The following is a 27,717-nucleotide window of genomic DNA, read 5'->3' as shown; positions in this document are numbered from 1 at the left end:
GTCTAAATCGAACTCTGTTCCATTGGCACATTCTTCGTAATGGATGGGATGCTCTGCGCTGCTCTTTCCCTGACCATTTCAGTCGCCACATTGACCTTCTGCCCTCAGAGGCTCGCCTCAAACAAATTCCGCACCCTGCTATGTGCTATGTGTCAGTTACCCTGCAGACCATTCCCTTAGGATGGAATGGCCTGATACGAGACAGTGATAACTGGATATCACTGGAATAGACATTCATACTTCAGCGAACATCAATAGGCTGACGGTGATGATTTATACAAGATTAAAGTCAGTGTTTTCAGTTGCAGCAGCATAATTGTGATGTTTGCTGCACAGAATAACTAACTACGCAGTCATTCAGATACACTCCTTGACCAGGTGTTATTGACAGTAGTCGCAAATTAAAGGTACACACTTCAGAGGTGAGTGGTGTACTCCAGAAACAAAGTTGAATCCGGGAGGGCGCTGTGTGCATTACATGTAGGTGTACTATCATGCGACCATCAGCCTTGTTAGCATACCAGTGCGTCACACATGCCGAGCGCTGGCACACACTACAGAAGGTATGGAAACCGCAGTTGCATGGATCAGTTATGGCATTATGTTAAACGTACACTGATAAGGGAGGTCAGGCTGGAATGTTAGAATAACTTTGTGTGATAACAGATGAAATTAACGCAGAAGTCAATGTGGACGGAGACACAGTCATCAAATGCGTGCAGCATCTCACAGATCTCAACATCGCGCAACTGGAACAATTTTGTGCTAAGTGACTGCTAAATGAATTAATGTATCTTGCTGCTGTTTTCCTATTTCTTAGGCATGTCGAGTTGTAGTACAATCAAACTCGAAAGGCTTTGTACCATATCGAAATATTTATGTGTAGGGCCACTTATGCACCACAGGGTGGGACAGTTTTGTCCTATATTTTCAACAAAAACTTTGTGGTAAGCAAACTTACCAGGATACTCCCATCATAGTTGTTTGTCTTAAAGGTGCTATATATTATTTCACTTGATAGAGGGACTCAAAGTATGATCTGTGTCCTTCATTCCAATATGCTGAGTATTTCCCAATATTTCACTTTTTTTCTTCTCATGTTTGTTGCATAGTCTTGACGACAGTTATCGCCTCTAATACATTCTTTAAAAAATAAATAATAGGGCTTGGTTACCGTGCATGCCCACTCTGTCTGCAGGTGTCTCACTTTTAATCGAAGTGCATTTATGCTAATTATAATGTGGCTGTTCACACTTGATTTGCTTTAAGCTTAGAGGGCGGTGCTGGAATAACCTGCAACACTAATGGCAGTGTCATTAACAGTACAAATGTTACAAAGCTGTGCGATTCTTTGCAAAAACTTAATACATATCATATTTTTGCTTGTGTAAAACATTGAAGTGATTCTTTCCTTTCTTTCTTTCTTTTTTTTTTCAAATGCAAGCCGGTTTCATCAGCATTGGTAAAACAAGGGGTTTTGGTTGCTGGAGCCAATTTTCCAACTAGTCTCTTGTTGAATAACATTCCTTGTCAGACCAGCATTGATTACTTTCTTCAAGTGTTCTGTTGCCGGCTTTATGCCTGAAATGGAAATAAAGGCAGTCATTGCAGTTAAGAAACACTGTGTGTCGTTGAAATATTTAGTGCCCATTTTGAGTAGTCAGAATGTTTGCAATCTGACCTTGCTTGCCTTTTTTTTGTGCTCTGTTTTTCTTTTTTCTTGCAATAAGGAGAAGTTATCTCTTCTGGAAGAAGAAAAGAGGCTGCTCATGCTGCAGCTGAAAACAAAATCAAACCAACTGGGCCAACGTTCCGTTGGTGTCGGCGACAACCACATCCTGGGTCCAACAAAGAGAGGCGCTGCCGGTGATGCCCTCGACGAGTACATCCGAAAGTTGGAAAGCCAAAGCCTAGCAGCTTTTCCAAAGACAAGCCGCTCAGATGCCAAAGTGCAAGCTAGCGTCCCAACAACTTCTACACATTCCATGACAGTAAGCGCGAAAGAAGATGAGCCGTCTTCCGAGTCTCTGCCTTTGCGCCCAAGTCGAAGTTTAGACCGTGCAAAGCCAGCCGCCGTTCGAGTCCAGAAGACAATAGGTGTTGGGTGCTGTGTCGTAACGAGGTCTATTGCAGTTGGTGACAGTGGAGAGCTGCTTCTAAACTCACCAGTACAAGCCTTAGAACATGAAGGCAGCCAGGAAAAGCTTTCGACAGGGGAAGTGGATGCAGATTGGAAGCTCATTCCACGAGCCAAACTACATGTCTGCAAGCAATGCACTGAGAGGGTAAAGAAGCAGTTTGAGAGCAAAGAGACAGCCACCGATCCTGAAGCAGGTAAAGATGTGCGAAAGAAACTTGAACAGCTGACTTTCGACGTCTGTGAGCCAACATCTGTTAAGCCGGAGCCACGACCGTGCCTGCATTGTGAAGAACGTTCTAAGCGAGTATTCGGCCACAGTTCCACAAACACGGAAGCCGTGCTCACATCTAATGTTGGTGTATCTGTCTTGACGTTGCAGCCATTTGAGATTCCTCCGCCTGAAAGCCCGCAGCGGCCACGGAGGTCACGAAGTCAAGGAGCACAAACGCAGCGAGTCTTGAGAGGAAATGTTGGCGTTCAGATTTCTCCTGTGCCCGTGCGGAAGCGTGACGTTATGCTGCAAGCTGACGTCACTGAGAGGAGACATGTTGGACTGCAAGTTACGACAGTCGAAGCGAAGCCACTCACTGTTTCCACGGGAACCGGCATCACAGATGTGAGAAGGGTCATCTGTGACCGTTGTGCAAACCTTCGTCAGCGATCTGTTGCAGTTGGGAACCATGTCAGTCGGAGAGACGTGGCAGTTTCCATTTCATTGCAAGCAGAGACGGTCTCACAGGGTTGTGGGGATTGTGCTATCACAGACACCCTTTGTGAAAAGTGCCAGCTGAAACAGACCGAGACTATTGGTGTGGGTGACTTTGATGTCAACTGTGTCGTCTGCGATGCATGTATGGAGAAGTCGACATCTGAGGAAAAGCCACCTTCGACGCAGTCGGTTGGCACAGTGATGACATCTTCGGTGGAAGAGCCAGGATCTCTGGATAGTAGCAGGGGTGTGCGCCTGTGTGACAAGTGCAACTGCCAGATAACTAGTGTCGCAAAGGACTTTATAGACAAAAATGTACTTGACCCTGTCCTTCCAACCTTGTCGTCTCGCATTCCAAAGCTCTCAGGCCGAAGTCTTAGAAAACCGGCAGCTCCTCGTGCCTCCTCAGTTCCACCATCCTCTGAAAACAGGAATGTCCTGCTAGGAAGCCTTGGGGACCAGAAGGTGGCAGCATTAAGTCAGCAGCAGCTGAGGGAGCCCCCAGCTAGGATGACAGAGAGAGCAGAAAAGTAAGCATATCAGCTTTTGCTTCCTTTCTCCCCCCCCTTTTTTTTTTTAAATAGGAGGATTCACCACAAGGCATTCATAGTTCAAAACAGACAAGAGGGGCATCATATAAGCACATGCAGCCTTGTGTGATGCCAGTACTGCAGCATTGAGTTAGCATTTTTGTTGTCTTTTATCCTGTGGGTATTATTCTTTAGAACATTAGGCTTCAGTCTGGCCTCCCTGAACATTTTGTGCCAAATATCCTGAGTGCCAGAGCACAGCCACAGAAGGTGATGAATGTCTACTGTGGACTCAATAGGATGATTAGTTTGATTTGCTTTTTATTTGTTGCATTTTGGAACAGTTGGTATGGCCGTGACACATTTATTTTTAAAAATCTTTGCATAGCTATGTAGAGACACTATGGTCTAGAAACTATTGCACCTGTTGTTAAAAGAACAGCACGAGTTAAAACACAAACGTAATATGGCACTTTTTTGCTAAAATTAATTCTCCTGAGTAAGCCTGTGATGGGACATGTGGTTTTTGAGCAGGTTAGCTGGTGGCCTGTCATGGTAATGCAGTGGATGCCAATAGTTAGGTGACATAGTTATGGGTGGCAGCTTGAAAAATTAAAGTTTATAGTCAAGGTTAAATAATTATTTAGATTATGGTGTCGGTGGTTGGTGCAAGGCAGCGGTAATCGTTGAGCATTTACAAAAACCTCTGTGCTTACCACATTTGATTTGCAGTGGTTTAATGTAGCTTCCTTCTTCAAGTAGAAGGCCCCAGTATCAGAGAGCTGATGTTGGCTGGACTATTGGCTCGCACTTGTACATCCTTGACTTTGTCTCTTTCTTCTTCTTTTTATTTTACATATAAAGAAAAATAAAAAGAATGGAGAAAAGGTCGGTAAATATGTGTCAGCAGTGTGTTAGGCCCATAATGTGGTGACTTGAACCTCATAGCTGTAGAGTGTTTTTCTTTTCTTTTTTTTGTCAGAATAATGAACAATTATAATTGTCTACACATTCTAAAAATTCAGCTTCTTTCCTTGCATAGTTCATGGCTGAAATTCTTTACCTGAATTTGTTCATTACCTCGAGGTCAGTTTCTTGATACCCGAGCAAATTATGTGTGTGTGTGTGTGTGTGTGTGTGTGTGTGCGTGTGCGCGTGCGCGCGTGCACATGCATGGGCAAGCATGCTTGACTCAACTTGAACTTGACTTTGTGAAATTAGAAACAATCACTTGCATTTACAGCTGTGGTATTTTAAGTATGGATGACTTGTAAAATGGCCTATTGTTGGCCTTTGCTGTGTTCCATGTTACACCAATTGCTTATACTCTTTCTTAGTTGATAAACATGCCACAATGATCATAGCTGTGTTTTCTGAGGCGTATAGTTTTGTCTGTTTTGCTTTGAAGGCATGAGCCAAGCAAGGAGGTGAAAGCAGCTTGCAAAGTCCTCAACGACTACCTCATGAAACCAGAGAGAGGGGACCCAAACAAACTTGTAAGTTGGCTGTTCTTTGCTCCAATGCTCACTAGTCCCAGAAAGGCATCAGATCATTGTATATGCTGTGCTAACAATAGTTACTGCCTGCAAACATTTTTTTTTTCATTGAGCTGAGGCATTCTATGATAAAGTTATAGATTTATAACTTAATTTTCTGAAGTGCCTTCGAGCAGAACTGCTCACTTCTGATTAGCTGAGGCAAATTGTAATAGCTTCCACAGTATTGTATTCTGCTGGGCCAGCGTGCTTGTATGTGAACCTTTATGTGATGCCTTCATTTTAGCTTTTATTTGTTTTTGTTATCTTATTATACCTATGACCCTGTAATGCGTGCTCATGTGACTTCGTATGCGGAAGTAAAGTGGCCCAATAATATGTACGGGTGTTCTCATACCGGCCTCATTGTGCATCTCTCAATGATACAAACATTATAGTTTGATTAGGAACAGTACTTGTTTATATCACATGCTTAACTTAGACCTATTAGACACCTTATAATATTTGCACTTGCCTCTATTTTCACTGTCACCAATCATGCTCTTCTTCTCTCAGCCAGGAGTAGCTAGATAGAGAAATGCATGCTAAGCCAACCACGGCTATTTTTTATAACTAAACATTCTTTCTGTTAATTAAAAGCCCACAGCAACTAGTAAATCCCACATCTTAAGCTTGACTTAGCATACTTCATTATCATGTTTTAGATGTGTCAGCTTTCCCCCAGCATTAATGTGTGATCACATTTTATCGGAGGCCTCAAGTTCAGCCTGTGCACCTCCTTGAATTATAATCCTGCATATTATAAATTTATGAATTTTTTGTCATCTAGTGCTGTTCATGTTCCTAAAAAGCCACGGTACAACTTAAAGGATGTTATGTGCCTGTACGTGACCATATAGCTCACTTGAATTAGAGACTCCTGTATCCTATTCATGCAATTATGGTATGTTAAATAAAAAATGTTCTGCTATCTATGACACAATTCCTTTTGCTTGCAGAAAACGGCTGTGTCATTGATACAGCAAGAGTGGTTCCAGATTTCGAGTCCTGCTGACGCAGATGCAAACATGCTTGAAGACTACATGGACACCTTTGAGGAGTTTTCCCGTCACCTACTTCATCGCATTGTGAACATGGCTGATGTGAATGTATGTGTGCTCGTGTCTATGCTTACGCCATTGTTCCTGCAACAAGACTCTGCCTCATTTTGCAGGGCAACACAGCCATCCACTATGCTGTGTCTCATGGCAACTTCGATGCCGTGAGCATTCTCCTCGACTCCAAAGTGTGTGACGTGAGCAAGCAGAACAAGGTTTGTTGGCTCACCATGAACTGTGCAGCCTATATCTCTCAAGTGTACTACATGACATAACGATGATGATGATGATGATGTGGAGTGGCATGATTATCTGATTAGTTAAAATTAACTAGTGTCAGACTGCACTAAAAGCCATGAACACTGTTCCTATATGGCAACCATGGTGTCACAAACAACCCTTTGCATATTATATCTCATATTTGCTGTCATACTTTTTCTTCATTGTGGTATCTTGGGTAACCAGATGCCAAACAGCCTATAGGAATGTTCGAACTTTGACAGTTGTGCTCAGATTGCAGGTGAGTTTCCTGGGAGTACTGTATAAACCTAAGATGCATAATATTGTTTCTGACTGCCTATATATTAAATTGGTTCAGGCGCAAAGGCTGAAATTTATTTTGACTGTCAGACAGAACTATGGGAGCAGCCATGCTAGGATCCTTTACATTAGAGCTGTCTTGCATAGAACATAAATACGGAATGTTACCTTCTTGCATTTATGTAGTGTTTTAAAGGAGCCCAGAAGCTCTTCATAGACATAGTAAAAAATCTTTGACAATCTGTTAGTGAGGCTCCTGTGAACATGTGGACCAAATATTGCACTGCATGCAGCAGGGAATTTACAATCTCGTGTCAAAAGCAGTGAAAGATAGTTTTCTCTAGCTTCCGCAATGTCATCAGGCAGCATCATCACAAGCAGCTGGGCCCACAACCGCTGTTGGCTGATTTTGTGATCGCGAGAGCATTCTCAGTAATACAATTATTGCTCATTCTAGTTAAATAAATTAAGTATATGTCTCTGCATTCTCAGAAAGATAGAAGGAACATTTCATCTTTGCACTGCTGGTCTAAACTCAACAGTTGCATGTTGCTGCATCTGCTGCGCCTGGTCTTAGAGATAAAAAGCATAGCGTAGATACTGCAGCCACCACCGGGTGCCGCCACAAGCTGTCTCGTGTTCAACCTTTGGACAGCGCCAGCTCCTTTTTGACCCCTTGCCATCTCCCCTGTGTAACTTCCAGCGTGCTGGTAGAAATGAAAGGAGACAGAAAACCATTCATTGGCTCAATAACTACATCTGAATTCACTTGTGCCTGAATAATTAGAAAAATTCTTGCTGCAGAACATTTGTGAGGCAACGTAATTTAGTAGTGATGCAATTCTATGATTAATTGGAAAATTGTTTCAGGATCCCTTTAATGTAAGAAGTTAGGGGAGAGAAACCTAGCTTGCACATTTTTCTATTTTTCATTGCTGCATTTGAATCTGTCCTCATTATTCTTAAGCTATAATGTGCAGCGATGCTGCAGACAGCTAAGTTGTGTACTTGAATGTGTGCAGTACCTACATGTAGCTTGTATAAGAGAGATATGATTTAATGAAAAATCATTAAATGGCTCATGAGGTGGAAAATCCAGGGTTGTCAGTGTCGGCGTGACCATACTATGGTCCGAAAAAGCTATGAAACCTCAACCTTTGGTGGGCTTCAAACCCACGACCTTTGGTGTTAATTAAGGCTACAAACCCTCAGCCTTTGGCAAGAGTTAAACCCACGACCTTTGGTGTTATTTAATGTAAAGTTAATTATGGCACAATTAATTGATATAGAGTAAATTAAAGTACTTGAACCCATGACCTTTGGTGTTAAAGTGAAGTTGATTAAGGCTTAATTAATTAAGACATAGCTAATTAAGGCACTTGCACCCACAAACTTTGGTGGGAGTCGACCCCACGAGCTTGGGTTGTGGCATAATGTCTAAGCATCGCATGGTGGTCACAATGCTTTCGCATTCATCCACGTAGGGATAACTAAGTACCCCTTGAATTTTTCTTAATGTCACCCAATGAGCTTGTTGGTATGTTTTGGCCAGTATCAGGTGTGTGGTGCTTGCTGTCTTCACACACTTCCGTATTTGCTGTTCTCCAGGCAGGGTACACTTGTATCATGCTGGTCTCTCTGGCCGAAATCAAGAACGACACACATCGGCTTGTAGTCCAGCGGTTGTTTCAACTAGGGGATGTGAATGCTAAGGCTATGCAGGTGAGCCTAACTTTGTGTACTCTTGTGAACTCATTCTTACAATGTCAGAGTATATTTTTCAATTTAGTTCCTTTATTTGATGCCACTACATCTGGAGACAGCGGTGTCTCTCTGTGCATGTGTATGTAAAACATGAGTGCTAATAGCAAAAGTCTGTCAGAGGTGTTGCTGTCAAAGCTCTTGTTGATTTTGGTTGCATATGAGCTGTATGTCACATTGATTAGCTTATCAATAAAATAGTTAAGCTGACAGACAAGGACTCCATTCGTGCTTGTATATTGCAGTACTTTATGGCACCAAATGTTTGACTGTGGTGATTTGTAGAAAGTGCTTCTGTAACTATTGTTTCAGCAAAGGAGTGAAGTAGTGATCTCACTCTGCAGTCTCTTAACTCAACATATTGGGTATAGTACTTCATTAAGTTTAAAAGACAAGATAAAATCTACTGACTGATGGAAGTCAGTTTCTACTTACCCTCTAATTTCCCATATGAAGTACTGACGAAATTAAACACTTGTGTTGCTTCTGAAATAAACATCTCATAATATTATGTTTCGTTAGAATCTGAGGTAGGGTTTAGAGGGAACAGTAACATTAGCTTTATAGTCTGAAGCAACAAATTACATGTTGTGATAGTAAACAGAAAACCAACGTTACTCTTGTAGCAGTATTTTCTGTACTACCTTTCAATGATTTCAATGTCTTTCCCTCTCTTCGAGTAGCTTTACTTTCAACCATTCCGTCATTGTACCCAGTTGCATATATTCAAAATTCTACAATCAACCTTCACCACAGCGCATGATGCCATAGATTAGGCATCGTGTTGCTGACTTCCAATATTTGCCTTTTTCTAGTTCTTGCAACACTCACCGGGCATAGGAGAATGATTGTCCTTTCTTTGGTTTTCTGTTTAGTGTTACAGCGCTTTTAAACGAATGTCACCAACTTGTCCCAGGAGGTGGCACAGTATTTTTTCTGCTGCATTACGCACTACAGAAGATCATGATTATGGAGAAGTCTCATCATGGTCAACAGTGGTTTGATGAGGGATATTGCTGGAGTCATCATATGGGCCAAGAGCCTTTTCTTTGCCAGGGAGTAGTTGTTGCCTTGACAAAGACGGGTTCCTTTGTCAAAATGTTGGCTCTAATAACATTTCTTGTTCAATCTGTATTAACCCTTTCAGTGCCAACTTTCTTCCTTTATTTTTATTTTCCAGAAGATCACCAGTATTTCTTGAATTTTTCATTACCGATTAATTGTGAACAGCATTCATTATTGCAATAGCAGCAGTTCATTTATTATTTTCTGTTGTCTCTTACCATAAGTTATTGCAGATAGGCAAGCCACAAAGCAATCTATATGAAGCATCATATTTCTTATAACAAAAGTCAACCTGACTTTTGTTATCCTTTATGTGATGCATCATTGCTGGTGCAGGAAGGAAATGAAATTTGCAGAGATGCCTGCAGTAAAGTGTCACAAAGCAATTTATATGAAGCATGATATTTCTTATTACAAAAGTCAACCTGACTTTTGTTATTCTTCATGCGATGCATTATTGCTGGCGCAGGAAGGAAATGAAATTGCAGAGATTCCTATGGTAAAGCATTGTTGTTGAGCCGTGTCCATGCAAGAGAGGCTACAAAAATCTCTAAATCTTCCTCACCATCGTCAGTACAAAGTTGAAGGTTCGAACACGACTCACTAGAGCTTTCCAAGCCGAATAGTTTACTTTAGGTGAGGAAACGTTTAAAAACGCCACGATCCCGCCATTGGAAAAGGCGTTCATCATCGCTGCAGCCACTTCTTTATGCACCGCCATCTCCAAAATCTAGGGGAGCCAGACTTACTCCTTGTTCCCACCAAGTCAGCCCTCAAAAAATCAGTTTTCTGGGAAGCTGGTGCCATTTAATACCACGGCATTCACACCAAAAGAATGACATGGCTCTCGCTCAGTAGATAGAAGAAAATTGCTGGACGAATGAGACTCGTCACTGGCATATTTTAGAAGAAATGCATGGATGAGTGATACTCGTGCTTGGCATGGAAAGGGCTAGTCACTCCACTTCTCACTCTTCCAATGATCCTCTGTCATGTCTAGCCTAATCATGAGGCATTTTGATTACAGAATGGCCAGACGGCCCTCATGCTGGCTGCTAGTCATGGACGGCTAGAAATGATCAAGCTGCTCCTTGATGCTGGTGCTGAGCCAAATGTGCAGGACAATGACGGGTCGACGGCGCTCATGTGCGCTGCGGAGCACGGGTACATTGAAATCGTGCGCATTTTACTTGCCCACCCCGATACCGAAGTCTGTCTTGCAGATAATGTGAGTACCATCACATGCATTCAATTCCTGATCACAGCAGCCGCATTCCCTTGGAAGCAGAATGCAAAAATGCTCATTTACTTAGAATTAGGTGCATGTCTTAGGAACCCTGGGAGGTTGAAATTAATCCAGAGCCCCATGCTATTGTGCCACTTATAACCCATTTTGCAATCTTAGGATGTCAAGCTATATATATATATATATATATAAAAGACGTTTTTGCTGAGGAGAACAGTATAGGCTGATATAGACAGCTTCTTCACATCTCTTTGTGTTTGTCATAGTTTGCTTTGGGCTGCCTTCCCCATTCAAATGTACAGGTTAGGATAGGATAAGAAAAACTTTAGTAAAGTGCTGGCAACCAACGGTTTAATGCGTCGTGATGCTGGCCAAGCGTCGACCCGGGGTTATACCTTACTCTGCACTACCCCAGTTGGGCCCATTTGTATTGGGTCATGAGGCTTGTGCTTTTCGAGCGCACCCCGGGCCTGCTGGACGGCCCATAGTTGTGTGTCCTTGTCTGCAGACTGCACAATTAAATGCAGAAATACTATCACATGGTTACTGCTGAATTAACTTGGATAAGGTGAATTGCATATAAAAGAAAAAGTCCAATTGTTGTAAGAGATGATCACACTACAGTATAGTGTCAATTTAGGCTGCAGTAAATTCAAGATATCCCAAACAGACGAGATATAAAAAAAAGGAAACAATGTAATTACAAGTTCGTAATTCTGTCCCAAAACAGACGGCAATTTTGTGGAAGGATAGCGATATAAAGTGTGAAACTAATGACACTGACACCTTTTGTTTACAGTTGCCAAGCATTTATTGCCATGGTTACCCTTGTTAATACCATAAAATAAAAGAAAAAACTAGCTGTTGTAGTAAAAGACATAGATAGCATGTGCTCTATTAAATACAATATACACAGTTGTGATATCTGGTTTTCCTACAAAGTTCAGTAGTCATAACCACCACATTTTAATTTTCTTATTGCTTTGTATTGTTTGTCAAATTTTGTTAACATTTAAACACCTATTCAAAATTCTTTACCCATCAATCACAAGCATTAGGTTTTCTTTTGCAGCAAATTCCATTAAGAATGGCCCAGTAGTTTCTAATTAAGAGCACTTCTTTGTACCACATGCATTCGAATAGGAAGGACCTGACCTGAAGCCTACCCTTTAAACAAAATCTACCGTACATGTCAGTGGGCTGCTTCTGTGTTTGAATCCATAAGATCATTAGTCCAGGAGTTGTTTAAGAGTTTCATTATCATTGCAATCTAGCTGAGTAGAAAATCTGCCATGTCTGTTTATATGTACGTGTTTGAGTTCATACGATTAACTGTACAGAGTTTCACATACCTTTACTGCAATGTGAACCCGGTGTGGTGGCATTGTGCTACTAAGGCTGAGAGCGTGGGATCAAATCCTGGTCTCAGTGGCTGCATTTTGATGGGGGTGAAATGCAAAAATGCCTGTGTGTCGTCCATTAGGCGCACATTAAAAAACCCCAGGTGGCCAAAATTAATCCGGAGCATGCCTCATAATCATGTTGTGGTTTTGGCTCATGAAACCCCAGAATTTTTTATTGCATGGTGGATAAATACTGCAGCCATTTTACTCTTTTTCTTTGTGGGTAAAGTGTGGTGTGCACACTGACCAGAATGCAGTTTAGCTTAGATATAACAAACAAGGATGTAACGAATTATTGGGTATAACAAAGTAAGTTCTAATCTTTTCCAATACCGGCCCATAACAAACATAAGCTTATAAGGAATTAGATACTATAAACAATTATTGGATATAACAAAGTAAATATAAAACCATTTTTTTCAATATCAGATTACAGCAAACATATGCTTATAACGAATATCAAATATAATAAGGGTACTTACGTGTTGGGTGAAACTTCTTTATGAGGTTTTACTGTATAAAATTTTTGCCTTCTCTTAGCCGAGTTTTACAGAACCCATTAGTTGCATAAAAGGCGTAGTTTAAGGTCAGCCATTATTTGAATCATAACTATTGAAGTCTCTGCGAGATTATTTTGTTTTAGTATCATCTCAGTGATTACGTTTTTCTTTTCATCATCCGTTTCTTCAACCCTACAAGGTTACGCTTTGCTCTTTCCCAGTTTGCTAGTTGTTTTGTTAATTTTCCGGCTGGACACTTTCAAGATGCACAGTATCCTTGCATTTTCAATTTGGTTTCCTGTTGACAGGATGGAAGCACGGCATTGACGATAGCTATGGAAGCGGGTCACAAGGATACAGCTCTGCTCATCTATGCCAACAGCAACTTCTCACGAGGCAGCTCTCCAGTGAGTTTTTGCAAGCAGATTGGGATAATGTCAAGTCCGTGATTTGTAGTAATTGCACAAGTCCACTCGTTTAAACTCACTTATACTCTGTTTCATCCATACCAGGCAATGCTATGGAAGATAGAAAGTCTTCTGTTGGCATTCGCATTCATGAACAAAAGATAGTGTGTCACATACAAAAAAAAAAAGATGGATGTATGCATCATGTAATTGGGTGTAGCATAAGGTCTCATACTTTTATGCTGCAATATTACATTATTACTGCAATATTACCTGATTATTACATGATAGGCGTCACAGATGTGGACCTATTTACCGCTGAACCAACAGAATGGCACATTCTACAACTAGCACCCGTAAAGCACCACTCGCACTTGCTACCAAAACATAGTATGTTGTGTACTGGAAGCGTGAAGGTGCAAGAATAATATGTGCTTTGACATAACTTTGTGTCCACAAGTTGTAGTTGTAATATATGAAGTAGTTCAGTAAAAAGCATTGCAGATGAAAAACTGCACTACTAAACATGCAGAGTGAAATTTCTATTGCTGCACTACTTGCATAGCCTCTGTAACATTGCCTGCTAAGTTTGAAACATACTATAGACAACTGAAATGCGAATGACACAGTATGAGTGTAGCACCAATCGTTTAGAAATATTGTGTCTGACAGAGCTTAAATAATAGCTTAAGTAATATTAAATTCCCATGTGCAACGAGTCCACTGTGCAAGTGAAAACTAACCATGGTATTGTTTGGCCTGCCTCATTCATAATCCTATTTTTCAGTTGAGTGCATATCAGTGGGCCTCTTCGATTTGTCGTCCCAGACAGTCCACCCGAGATGGTGAATATGCAGTGCTCATTGACTGAAAGCACTGTCCTGGGCAGTCTGGGACTGTCAGGCACGCATAACCGAAGAGCCAGTGTTTCTTCCAGTATTTGATGGATTTGTGCTAGAATAGCACCACTGGTCATAGCCACAGCATGTGTAGCCATTGTTTAAAGTTGCAAGTATAGACAATGTTTAACTGAATCCAGAGTGCACTGTGATGTTTACATCTGGGAAACTGCTGAGACTTTGTGTGCTTATATAGCATTTCTTTTTTTTTTTTTTTGTACCTGCATGCCTGCCACTTATTTAACATGTTTCATTTAACATAGATATACAGGGTGTTTCAGCTAACTTTAGCCAGAGTTTAAAGATATGCCGATGTATTCTAAGACGACACGACCAAATGCATGTTGCTCACTTTTGTATGTAGTGTGTCATGTTATTTTTTTAAAAACATGCTTAAATAGATAATTAGTCAAGATTAATTAACCAACTTCTGGAGCAATGAAGTTAGGCAAAAAATTCCTGTTAGAAACTTGTAGAGCACTTGGCAAAACGTCCGATTAGGCAGTTTCTAACTTTATATCTATTAAGTATTAGTGTTTTTCAGCTTACTGTGGATGCCCATGAAATAAAAAAAAAATGACACATGACATTACCTCTTGTGCGCCGTGATTGCAGCACTCCCAAACTGTCTGCGTTCAAATAAACATGGCATTTAGCAGGGCGTTTTGCCGCTTAAAAGGCGAGAGGGCAGTGACGAAGGCATTGGCTGTGCAATTAAGGCCAGCGATGTGTTTCCCTAACGGCGGTTCATGATAGTGATAAGCAGACGCAGCGGCAGTGCACCTGGCTAAATGCTATGTTCGTTAGTGTGCGGAATGCTTGGGAGCAGTGCAATCACGACGCGCAAACGGGCATGTCACGTGGTGCTTTTTTTTGTATTTCACGGGCATCTGCAGTAAGCTTAAAGACACTGATACTTAATAGATAGAAAGACAGAAACTGTTTATTCGGAAATATTGCAAACCACTCTGCAACTTTCTAATTTGAACTTTTTTCCTAGCTTCGTTGCTTCAGAAGCTGGTTAATTAATCTTGAATAATTATCTAATTAGGCAATATACAAAAGAAAGCATGACACCACATACTAAAGTGATCAACATGCATTTGGTCGTGTCGTATTATAGTGCTCCGGCCTATTTTGAAACTCTGGCTAAAGTTAGCCGAAACACCTGTATATGTTCTGTGTTTTATTTTAACACTTCATTTTTCATAACTACGCATTTCTTTTGTCAATTCTTCCAATTTTTTGTAGACATTCAAGGTAAATGCCAGATATTTATAATTCCTACAGTAGTTCTTTTATGGCATTTAGGATGTAGCTGAAACTTTTTTCTTTTTCTATTCACATTATAGCCTGGACACTAAGTAATATATAGTAATGCAAGCAGACTTTCTATAGCTTACTCATCAAGATTTAATTGTTTGGACTTAAATACTGCTATTTATTACTCTATATAATAACCAAGGTTCTAACCTTGTTTATGTGTACCTTTTACAGTACAGTGTGTTCCACGTAAGTAAGACTATATTTTGGAACATTATGGCATGTTTTACACAATCTAATTCACACATTTGTCAGGCTTCTTCAAAACACTATACAGTTGAGCCTATATATAACAAATGATCAGATATAACAAAGTGAATCTAAAATGTTTTTTTGCTGGTGTCAGCAGGCAACAAATACCTATGCTTACAACAAACATTAGATATCATGAAGATATTTTCGTGTCGTACGCAACATTACTATGATGAGATTCGATTGCGAAGCATTCTCGTTTACCTCTTCGTAAACACTCAGATAGCTGAAGTCAGCTGCTGTAGCCTGCTACTAATTAGCGGCTGGTTGTGGAAGCGTCCCATAAATGTGCATGGTTTCTGTTAGTTCAGTTTCAATTAAATAAATATTTTAGGCAAACTCAATTGTATTGTTTTTAATTACCATGAAAATAGTTAAGAATGTGCTTTAGTTTATAAGCTTGAATACTGTGCTGAAAGATGTGATGTCACAGTTGAATATAGTGACGTTACACTGCCTATTGCACTGAAATTGTATGCATACAGTTTAAGATGAAACCTTATCCTGAACCCAACTTCGATTTTTTCATCTAAATACATAAGGAACACGAAAGTAATACATAGGTACTGCACTAAACAACTGCTGCACTTATTTGAATTGGTCACTTCATGATATACGACGGAGCTTGTATTATGCTCCTACTTTATTAGTAAATATGTATGAAAATAATGAAGTTAGGTATATTGATTGACCAAGCATGCAATGCTGTATCTATGCAATGAAAAATGTATGTTGACATAATAAAATGTACAGACTGTGTTTAAAATGGATGCATTAACTTGTGCGCTGTTATAAAATTGTGTTATCTGCTTCTCCTGAAGGGGCATAAAGTTGTCACAAACATAGTGTTTCACAATGTTAAATTTCTGCAATTTCCAGGAATTCATATAAAAAGACTAAATTCATGTAGCCTAATTAAAATTTTTACCTGTGTGAGGCATTACAATGTATTCATTTCTCAACTTTCTAAATTTCATCCAAGTGTTTGTAGCGGCTGCCAAACAGCACTTGCATGTTTTTCATACATGTGGACTGGAAAATAATTTCTGTCTCAGGCAAAGACACGTCCCAAATTAACTTTTTTAGTTAAATATGCTGCAAAAGCCACGTCAACTTGCCCTGTGATTTCGTTATGTTCACTGTCTTTTAGCTCCATGTGGTTTTGTCTGTACTTAGGTTGTCACTTATCTTTAGTCATATCTGCTGTATACTTCAAATGTTGCGAGTGGGCGTGGTGGCTGCCGCAAGCAATGCAGTCTCGAGGTTGCAATTTAGAGCAAAACCTGGCCACCTACTCTTGGTGATGGTGTCGCTTTGTCTACAAAATAGGGTTATACGCTTATGTCTTCAGAAGGGCATCGTGTTGCTAGCATGGTGTTAACTGCTGCTGATGCTCTGACCCGATTTTCTTCTCAGTACTCTTCTCTGAGAATGCGCAAACGCCCTTCACCAAGGTCAACGCCTCCTCCCAGCCGCCCATCCAGGACACCCCCTCCTCCTAGGTAAGCAATACTTGCAGGCATAACAGCAGCGCCAAAAAACACACACAAAAGAAAGGAAAACTCACAGGCGCAGACAATCGCTGCACTCACAGCTGATTTTATTCCATGAAAAGAAGTTGAATATAAAGGCTGCCTCACGCATGCACATTTGGAGATGGAGTGCGTGCCACCACAACACCCTACAAAGTACATCTTATCTTCTTGCTGAGAAAAGGTCACATTCCGAACTATATAACACAATTGACGTATCACTGATGCAATCACTGTTACTTCTCTTTATAGGGAACGCTTCCAGTAGCTCTCGTGCGGTCTGGTCTTTGCTCCTACCTAATATCTTCGCACTCTCAAAATGCGGCGAACACTACTTTCAGGAACTGCAGTGCTGTACTAAGCGCACGTCTTCGCTGCTCTCTAAATTTCGTTGCTGCTCCCTCAGCCGATCGTCCAGGCATCTGCCAGTTTGGCCTACATAGGCTTTTCCACAGGACAGCGATATCTTGTACACCACTCCTGATTGGCACCGCACATGTGGCCTGGCATGCTTTTTTCTACATCCATCTTTTGGAATTCCTTGCCGGAAATACAATGGCTAGCTTGGATAGTTTTCCGGAGGGGAAAAACGAGTGATAACCCAAACCTGCCTGCAACCTTCCTCACATTGTGCGAAATTTTGTGCCGGTAGGGTACCACTTCCGGTGGCAAGCTTCTTTCTTCTTCCCTCATCTTCAGGCTCGTTGTGCGTTTCTTTACTTTTTTCAGGAAAGTCTCAGCAACAGCCATCACGACCTATTTAGGGTAACCAGAAGCTAAAAATATTTCCCATTGACTAATAAAGCTGGTCTGCATTTCATGTACCCATGATTTCGCCAGTGCTGATACCAGGCATAGGTTCACAATACTTCGTTTTACGACCTTTGAATGGGTGGAATCATAAGGCAAGGACTGCCTTTGTACATGTGGAACATAGGCCCAACACTCATGTTCCTCGCCAATCTTGACACGTATGTCTCAAAACTGAAGGGCATTCTGCTTCAATGACTCGCAAGTGAACGTCAGTCTCTTTCCATGCTTTTTAAAAGCATCTAAAATTTTATTAACAGTAACACAGTAGTGTAAAGGGCTCTTCTTGTCCAACATGATAGAAAAATCAACGTATCGGTACACTTTCGTGACTTCATCCGGATTAAAAACAGAGGATCAAATCTGGTCAACGCTGGCTAAAAAATATCAGTTAAAATGGGTGAAACGCATGATCCGGTGCAAATGCCTTTGGTCTGCAAATAGTGGTCGTTATTAAAAGTGATAAAAGTACTTTCTTGTTACATAGCACTCGCCGTGGTTGCTCAGTGGCTATGGTGTTGAGCTTCTAAGCATGAGGCCGCAGGATCGAATCCTGGCCACGGCAGCCGCATTTCGATGGGGGCGAAATGCGAAAACACCCATTTACTTAGATTTAGGTGCACGTTAAAGAATTCCAGGTGGTCGGAATTTCCAGAGTCCTCCACTGCGGTGTGCCTCATAATCAGAAAGTGGTTTTGGCACGTAAAACCCCATAACTTAAGCTTGTTACATAGCATGTCGATTCCAACAAACAAAAAGTTGCCAGCTTCTGCAGGGATGTTGGAATCGGCATAAGATTATCAACTGTAAAGGCAATGCGTTGGAAGTGTTTTTTAGTGCCAAGATGCACACACCTGATGTTCCTTTCCGCACTATAGTCATGAAAGGAGGACTTGGCAGTTGCTTGTTAGCCAGTTTCTTCAAAAATCGTTAAAAGCATTGACCATCACTGACCCTTTCCTTATAAAAAATTCTAAAGAAATCATCAATTTTCTGAAGTCTAAATAGAGGATTGGCTATGTGTTTTCTGTACATATAGAAGATTTATATTATTCAATACCTCACCAAGAGCTCTTCACAGCACTGAAGCAGTGCATTGACAAGAGTGGCGTCACTCCTTTCCAGAATTCGGTTGGCATGTCTGTTGGCAATTTTTTTACCCTTTCAGATTTTTATCTCCAACGTACTTTTATTGCTTTTAATAACAAGCACTATTTGCAGACCAAAAGCATTTGCATCGGATCATGCGTTGCACCTATTTTAGGTGATTTTTCTTTAGCCAGCATTGACCAGATTTTATCCTCTGTTTTTACTCTGGAATCATCAACGTATCGGTTCACCAAAGTGTACCTATACAATTTTTTGATCATATTGGACAAGAGCCCTTAACTCTACTGCGCTACTGTTACTAAAATTTTAGATGCTTTCAAAAATCATGGAAAGGGGCTTGCGAGTCAGCGAAGCATGTGTGTTGGGCCTATGCTCCGCGTGTACAAAAGCAGCTCTTGCCTTGCGAGTCTGCCCATTCGAAGGTCGTAAAACGAAGCATTGGGAACGTATGCCTGGTATAAGCACTGCAGAAATCATGCGAGCATGAAATGCACACCAGCTTTAATAGTCAATTTGAAAGTTTTTTAGCTTATGGTTACGCTCAGTCAGTCGTGACGGCTGTTGCCGAGACCCTCCTGAAAAAAGTGAAGAAGCGCATGACGAGCCTGAAGACGAGGGAAGAGGAAAGAAGCTTGCGGCTGGAAGTGGTACCTTACCTACACAAAATTTGATGCAACCTGAAGTATTTTGCTGGCAGGTTTGGGGTACCACTCCTTTTTCCACTCCAGAAAAGCTATCCAAGCTATGCCCTTGTATCTCCGGCAAGAAATCCGCAAAAGGTAGATGTGGAAAAAAAAGCATGCCAGGCCATATGTGCGGTGTCAATCAGGAGTGGTGTACAAGATACCGCTGTCCTGTAGAAAAGCCCAAGTAGGCCAAACTGGCAGATGCCTGGATGATCGGCTGAAGGTGCACCAATGAAATTTAGAGAACAGCGAAGACGTGCGCTTAGTACAGCACTGCTGCTCCTGCAAGTAGTGTTCACCACATTTTGAGAGTGCGAAGATATTAGGTAGGAGAAAAGACCAGACCGCACAAGAGCTACTGAAAGCCTTTCATATAAAGAGAAAGGGCAGTGATTGCGTTAGTGATACGTAAATTGTGTGATATAGTTCGGAATGTGACCTTTTCTCAGCAAGATTAAATGTACTTTGTGTGTTGTTGTAGCGGCATGCATTCTTTGTCTCCGAACGCGCATGCACGAAGCAGCCTTTATATTCAACTTCTTTTCATGGAATAAAATCAGTTGTAAGTGCAGCGATTGTCCGTGTCTGTCAGTGTTCCTTTCTTTTGTGTGTGTTTTTTGGTGCTGCTGTTATGCCTGCAATAAGTGACCAACTCGCCCAAGAACTCGTTTTACTGAAGCAATACTTCTTGTGCTCTCAGTATGTTTAGCATTGTGTGAGGCATTATTGTTGATAGCCATCGAGATCTGTTACCACTGGTGCTTGTAAACGTAAATTCTGGCAGCCAAAACACCCACCAGATAGGTGGCTAAAGTTTACAAGTGTAAAAGCTAGTTAATTCTTTACTATGAAAAGCAAGTCATGCTGTACAGCTTAAAAAATAATACAGGCATCAAGCAGTCCATGTGTGTGGTTCTATTTCCCAGCATTCTTTCTTGTTAAAGCTAAACAGCACAACTTGCTTTTTGTCAAGGTATAGTGCAGTTACACCTGCTTCCACTTCACTCAAACTTCTGTGTTAATTGACAGCTTGATTATTCCGCAGTAGGCCTGCGGCACCCATTGGTACCCGACACTGTGTCTCAAGAAAAAGCCACCTACTCCAGTCATCAAATTCAGTATCATAAACTTGCAGTAACACTTAGTCACAAATCAGTGCAACTCCGAAATGAAACGTATATGACCGTAGACATAATTTCACTAGTAGTTTGTAGGAGCAAAGTCGCATAGATTCGCTGGCACCTGTTACAGAACTTCATTCCACGTTCTTAGAATTTCATGCTTCAAATGACCTAAGTGTTTCAAGGCTGCACTGTGTTCTGTACTTAATGTGATTGTTCTAATTAGTAAACCTATTCCTTCCTTTTTTTCCTTTTTCCATGAAGCCCTGCACGGTCAAGACGAACGTCTACCTCTACTGTTAACTGATACCAAGATTGCAAGTCCTCGATCGTACCCTTGTGTCTTTGACTTTGGATATAGTGTGCACAATACAGCGCACAATGTCATCAATGCTGCCAACAGAACCACAACATGAATCTCACCTTGAACATGGCCTGAGATTCCATTGCACAGAGACCTTGGGTCTTTTGTGGCTAATATTTTGCATGTATTAGGTGGTCCTTTTTCTTTGCCCCCTGTAATTTGAAGGCACACTTACATCTACCTTAACACTTTCGTTTGCTCATTTGATATACGCTGTAGTCATCTCACCTGGTTTCGTAAGTACCCAGGTGCTAATTGAGATGCTGGGAAGAAATTTCTTGGCTAAAACTCAGAATGTCACTTGAAAGCCATCCAATGCTCTTTACATGAGAATTAAAGAAACGCATATATTGAAATTAATTTTGGGCGTGCTGTTTTCATAGTGCACATTGTAGCAAGTTGATGATGTGATTTTGCACGGAATTACTTGCTTTAATATATACATTCCAGCCTGCAGCCAGGCAACAGGAATGGCCTGTTAGATGTGTCAGTTCCCTTGTGGCAGCTTGTTTCTGGCGTGTAAGTAAACATCCTATGTACGTGATTGGCTGTTTACCAGGTTGTGATAAAACTGTGTGCCTTAACAAACCAAGAGCCAGATTTCAAGGTCATATATTTTCGCTAGCAAAATTTTCGAAAATATTTGTAAGGCTAAGCAGATTTTAATATCTAAATCTTATACTACTCTTGTACTTGCCATTTTCCTAATGTGATGTGTTCAAAGCTGTTTAAAGGCATCTTACACAAAATTTTATGCTTGCAGTCTTCAGCACTGAATAGACTTTGATAGTGTTTGGCTTTTGAGCTTGTCACGAGCATCGTTTTTGTATCCCGTTGATTGAGTGGCTGTTGTGCGGGTTTTATGTCTCCAGAACCATCATTGTTACTGTGCAGCTTTCCTGCATTTGATGTTTGCGTGTTGACACACGAGCTCTGTGAAAACATGTACATTAAATGGGGTGTCATGTGATCTTAAAGAAGTACTGACTCGATATTTCTGGCTTGTTATGATTGTTATTTCTTTATTTCTTTTACTTAAAAGAAAGTTCAAACCCTCTAAAGCCTATAAAAACATACTGCCAAGCAACAGAATGCCCTGAATAATATCATAATACTTGTTTCTACAAGCCAGTTTCACTTTCAATACTGAGGAGATGTTTGTGTCAGGACATTATGATTCATTGGCTTGCTCCATTCCTGCAATAGCTGCGGCTACCACATGAAAGTGCTGCCAGAACAAATGTGCGCAGTGTTCCAGTTCATCATTTACAGGCAACGTTGTCATACCTAGCCTTATTGCTATAGGACGTCAGCAAATTTCGCTCAGTCATCATGTTGCGATGATCTTGCTGCCACCAGGTACGGCATTTCAATACCAATTTTAGTATCAAATTAAAATATAAGTGTTTTCCAACTGTCTAGCTAAATGTCAAACCTTTGCTAGCAAGAAGCACTTGATAGGATTTCTATAACTTGAAACACATGTCAGTACTCCTTTAAGAAAGAAAAAGAAATAGATTTAACATAGGTGATTTTTTATCAACCTAGAGTCGCCAAGTTAACAGGGTGTAGAAGTGTTGTTTGTTGCGCGATTCATGATTAATGTTAATGCCTCACAAATTTTAAGAAAGCCAGTGTGTGATTGGTGCGAGTAATGTCATAGGTGTTTCTCGTCCACAATGCGCAGAATGATCCACCTATGACATCATAATGTGTTAGCTGAGCATAGCGGTGTTGAAGTTCTGTGTCCAAGAAAGAAAAAGGAAGCATGTTGAGATGATCCGGTCACGCAATGACATTTGTAGCTTCAGGTGAATACAACATACTTGAAATGTATTAATGTTTGTGGTAAGGCCGGTTGATTGCTTCAAGTAGCAGTTGAGCTTGAATGTCAACAATGCAGCTTAAAGTTTAAAAACTGAGATAGCAGAAGATAAATGGATTGTGATAACAAATTATCTGTTTAGCAGCTGGCAAGCGTCACCTTTCTCGCACTCATGTTCTAATCATTAGTGAGCTCTAATCAAAATGCGGTAAGCAAATAGAGCAGTCTGTGTGTGGCATTTACTTTCTTTCTGCGTGTTCATTGTGATTTCCTGTAAGAAAGAAAGGTGAAAGTTGGTACACTACAGATGTCTACGCTAGTGAAATGTTTTTAAATCTCAATTTATCTACCATGGATGAGTAATATATTCATAATACACATTGTTATCTGTGTGGAATTTAGATGAAGCTATCGACCCACACTGATTTAAGCTCTTTTGCATTCCATTACTACACGAATGCACACAAGAGTTTTGTTTTGAGGCGGGTGCTCTGCAGAACCGCAGCTTTTGCGACATGTGTAGTCGCTTGCTTGTTCTTTCCGTGTAATTTTCTTTCTTTCTATGTGGTTCTAGCTATTCAAGCGTGTGTTCAAGATGCTGTAGAAAGCTCATCTGTCTTTATAATTGTGTGATCCGCATTAATGCTTACAAGCTATATTTATCATACACTACTATATGTACATGCATTGAATTCTTGATTTGTTCAATTGATGCACTGCAAAAGTTACAACGGGTTGCTTTTGCTATTTTTGTGCAAGTTGCTAGTTGTTTTAGTCTGTTTACAATGCCACCAAGCGATTGTCTTTTATGGCCTTTGTAGCTTTTTATTGGTAATATTGTGGGTGTGTATGTTGTTGCTGCTGGCCTTATAGGCATGCCTGCATGTTGTAGTTTGAGGAAAGCATTTTAGTTAGCTCATTTTTGGTGCGCTAGAGGCTTTTTCCGTGCCAGATTTGCCACTATTGGGCATCTGTTTTCATACGTCACTGGTTGCATTGATTAGCTCGTTTTTATTTGTTTCATTTTTAACTCTTTGAACAAGGACACAAAAAACACAACTGTTCTGCATTTCGTCACCTTATATTTTGAAATAAATGAGCTTTAACTTTTCTATTCATGGCTTGATGATTTTGTATGTGTGCATATGTGTAACCCGTAGTAGCACTGACTTTTGGCCAGCTGAATGGAGGATTAATAAGAACTGATAGGCTGTTCACAAACAGCCCTCATTATGGATCAGCTACTTATCAGTTTCATACAACCCTATAGTCATAGAACATCCAAGGTCGATCCAAATAGGTCGCGAAGCTTCGTGCAAAAGGCAATTCAATACAAATTGTCACCAACATCAGCAAGAGTGGTTATGGAAGCAGCGATTGAAGCGTGGCTATGTTTGGAGGGAACAAACATTGGGAAAGAAAAAAACTATTTTTAATTCAAGCGAGACACCAGTTAGATTCATTCAACGAAAATAAAATTTCTGGTCAATTTTATGTATTTGTGACAAGTTAAGAAAATGCAAGTTCATTAAATTTTATTATTATAATAAATACATTTCTTCTCAGCGCCCATCGTTACAGGGGGCGTTGACACCACTATCACTCGCAGTGCAATGCAGCTGTGGAAATGTGCAAGAAAGGTGCGTTTGTAAAGTTAACGTGTTGAAATACGCCCCTCTCACATTGTGCTGTTTTGCTTGTCGACGTTTGTCTGAATTTGGCGACGCAGGTAGCTTCATCACTTCTTAACCTGTTCAGTCAAAAGTAGTGAGTTATATGACCGCCAGATAATCGTTTAGTTTTTGTGCGACTGCGCTGGATGACGGGCTTGGCGTCCGACTATAGGACAAGCACTCTACACCTAAAGCTTTCGTTGGCCTCCAACGAAAGTATGTTCTGTGCAGGGGTGCGATTTCGACAACCTTACGGCCGGCCTTTTCCTGCATCACTTTCAGCGCTGAAAGCTCAAAACGCCCATTAAGTCGAATGGCGGGGCATTTGAATATGTGGCTTTAAAGGTAGGCAAAAGAAACAAATTTCGCACCTTCGAAAACGAAATGACATCGCTTGTGTTTTTAACGGATATAGCGTCACATTATTTTTTCTGCCGCCGGAAGTAATCCCTCCACATTCAGATGGCACTAAGCCCCATGAACCGCCGATGAACTGCCATGTTTTGAATGTATGGGCTTCTATGGAAGCTTCGCTACCAGGTATATTTACCTTGGAACATCAAGCACATCTTCTGTTGCAAGATTTTGGTACTTTCAGAAATGGTAGGTTAACCTCATTAAGCTGCTTGATGGGGATGTTCACTAGGCAAAACTTCAGTGTAAATCCAGTTAAACAGCTACTCTTGTTGCCAGCAGTAAGCCAGAATCCACTTTTCCTGATAAGGAGTCCTGATTGTAGTTATTGGGATGCTGTGTGCCACACTATTCATGGTGTGTGCAAATCTCACTACTGCAAGTGCTACTGCTTTCATGTTCTTTCATGTACAAATCAAGCGCCCACTCCGGTATCTAAACTGAAAGAAAACTTGGTGCATGTGGTGCACTCTTAAAGAAGTTACAGCCTTTGGGGCTTATCTTGTACCGGGCTCGCAGTGTTAAAGAAAGGAAACGCATCAAGGCAGATGGCGATTATCGTTGTGTGGCAGATATACGTACACCCCAAAGGGTGTAAATTTTTTAAAAAGTAAGAGTGCACTCGTACACTTTTAAAACGGTTGCACCCTTTGGGGTGTATATTTGTCCCACAACAATAATCGTCATCTGCCTTGCTTGCGTCTCCTTTCCTGAAAACTCGGCGCTCGCTACTTTCCTGTCTAGAAGGCTGCGTCACACGGATAACGCGCATACCGTTCATGAGTGGAAAGTGCCGGGCTCGCAGCGTTAAAGAAAGGAAACGCGGGCAACACGGATGACGATTACACTCTTAGAAAAATTTACACCCTTTGGGGCGTATCTTGTCCCACAACAATAATCGTCATCCGTGCTGCCCGCGTTTCCTTTCTTTAACGCTGCGAGCCCGGTACTTTCCAGTCACGAACGGCATGCGCCTTATCAGTGTGACGCAGCGTTCTCGACAGGAAAGTAGCGAGCGCCGAGTTTTCAGGAAAGGAAACGCAAGCAAGGCAGATGACGATTATGGTTGTGGGACAAATATACACCCCAAAGGGTGCAACCGTTTTAAGAGTGTGTACACTTTTAGAAAAATTTACACCCTTTGGGGCGTATCTTGTCCCACAACGATAATCGTCATCCGTGCTGCCCGCGTTTCCTTCCTTTAACGCTGCGAGCCCGGTACTTTCCAGTCACGAACGGCATGCGCCTTATCAGTGTGACGCAGCATTCTCGACAGGAAAGTAGCGAGCGCCGAGTTTTCAGGAAAGGAAACGCAAGCAAGGCAGATGACGATTATTGTTGTGGGACAAATATACACCCCAAAGGGTGCAACCGTTTTAAGAGTGTATAGGCAAAGTTACACCCAAATAGGCAAAGTTACACCCTTTGGGGTGTATCTCTGCCACACAACGATAATTCAATTCAATTCACTTTATTTTCAACACCACAATGTTGAGGACCGCGAACAAAAAGCCATTTATGGCTTGACAACGTCCGAAGTCCTTTAACAAGCAGTGACAGAGCATAGGGTTAGGTATTACATATTAAGCTAGAATCATCTGCATCTGTCATCTGCATCTGCCTTGCTTGCGTTTCTTGCCGCGCCCGCTACATGTAGCTGGGCCAAGCAAGAGCCAACGATCAGATGCTTCTTAATTTTCTCAATCCAGTCGAACAAGCGCACACCTATTAGTTTTTTTTTTTTTTTCGCGTTTATCCTTACAGTTTCAGTGGGCGCTTGTTCAGTAAATTACCGTACGTATGCTGGCGCAATCTGGCGACACTGCTCAGGTAGACAAAGATGGCTACGTGCAGCCAGTGGCGGGAGCACGGAGGAAGGAAACTTCCTTCCTCCGTGGGCGGGAGCGTGGGCGGGAGTTTCGCTTGGCGGAGCACGAAGCGAAACTATCCCGCCACTGCCCGCGTGTTCATAGTTACGGCGCCGTTTCGAGAACGTCGAAGCCGAAAGTGTTATAGCGGACGCGAGTCGCGATGCCACGAAAGTCGCGCCCGCCATGGAACCACAGAGGTTGCTGCGGTTGCTGCACCAGACGTTGCTGAACGGCATCTCCAACCAATCCGAGGTGGAAGAAAGTGAGTGCACGTTAGTTGCGGGCGTTAAAAAAAACAGAACAACATGCAAGCACCTTTGCACAGCGCCGATTCATCACTAAAGGTAATTTGCTTTAGTGCTTTTGGCCTAATGGACTGATGGGCAGCCTTCTTCGCCCGTCTAGTACAGCAGTGTTGCGTTTTGCTGTTGAAGTTTGCAGCCGGGTGGTAAAATAGCAATAAATCATAACACGGGATTAATCGAACTGGCTACGCAAGTTGCAGACCCAGCAGTAGCGAATGACGGCTGTAGAGATCGGACGATTCTCTTGTGGCTGGTTTGTGTCCTAGCACTGTACCACAGAGTATATTCCACATAATTTGAACAATTCAGTCATATTGCTCAAAGTCACTTTGTTGAGAAATGTAAGAGTACGATTTAAACGTACCTAACGAAAAGACTTCGTGAATGTCGCTCATAGCCGCACGGCCACACCACGCTAAAGCAAGACGAAGAGCAGTTGTACAGCCGCGACCACGTCTGTGTAGAGCGCGCGAGTAGCCGGCCTTGCTCTGTGGGGCCACGCCTTGCGGCAGTTGCGGGGTCTGACGAGGTGTACCAAGGAGCATGCGTGGCCTAATAGACGTGCAGATCGGCGCACGCTGCTTTAAATCAGAAATTATGTTGGTAAGCGCACGTGTTTTGCCGGTTGTGCACATTAC

General features: G+C 41.6%; 1 protein-coding gene across 2 annotated transcripts in view; it reads left to right on the top strand.

Annotated features, from left to right (window-relative positions):
- Kank (KN motif and ankyrin repeat domain-containing protein 2 kank) overlaps positions 1 to 23,930 on the top strand; it is a 74,113-nt gene extending 50,183 nt beyond the window's left edge. The window contains exons 9-17 of one of the 2 annotated variants that reach the window (XM_055075407.2): positions 1,734 to 3,379; positions 4,788 to 4,875; positions 5,874 to 6,023; positions 6,089 to 6,187; positions 8,121 to 8,234; positions 10,366 to 10,566; positions 12,796 to 12,894; positions 16,785 to 16,870; positions 20,892 to 23,930. In XM_055075407.2, coding sequence (XP_054931382.1) covers positions 1,734 to 3,379; positions 4,788 to 4,875; positions 5,874 to 6,023; positions 6,089 to 6,187; positions 8,121 to 8,234; positions 10,366 to 10,566; positions 12,796 to 12,894; positions 16,785 to 16,870; positions 20,892 to 20,934 — 2,526 coding nt within the window. In that variant the 3' untranslated portion in view covers positions 20,935 to 23,930. Of the gene's footprint in view, positions 1 to 1,730; positions 3,380 to 4,787; positions 4,876 to 5,873; positions 6,024 to 6,088; positions 6,188 to 8,120; positions 8,235 to 10,365; positions 10,567 to 12,795; positions 12,895 to 16,784; positions 16,871 to 20,891 lie in introns of both variants that reach the window. The other variant, XM_050186321.3, reaches the window with a different exon arrangement.
- The last annotated feature ends 3,787 nt before the right edge of the window (positions 23,931 to 27,717 follow it).

This window comes from Dermacentor andersoni, chromosome 11, assembly GCF_023375885.2.
Source record: "Dermacentor andersoni chromosome 11, qqDerAnde1_hic_scaffold, whole genome shotgun sequence".
NCBI lineage: Eukaryota > Metazoa > Arthropoda > Arachnida > Ixodida > Ixodidae > Dermacentor > Dermacentor andersoni.
Note: the sequence above shows the minus strand (reverse complement) of the source record. Positions and strands in the feature narration are given on the sequence as shown.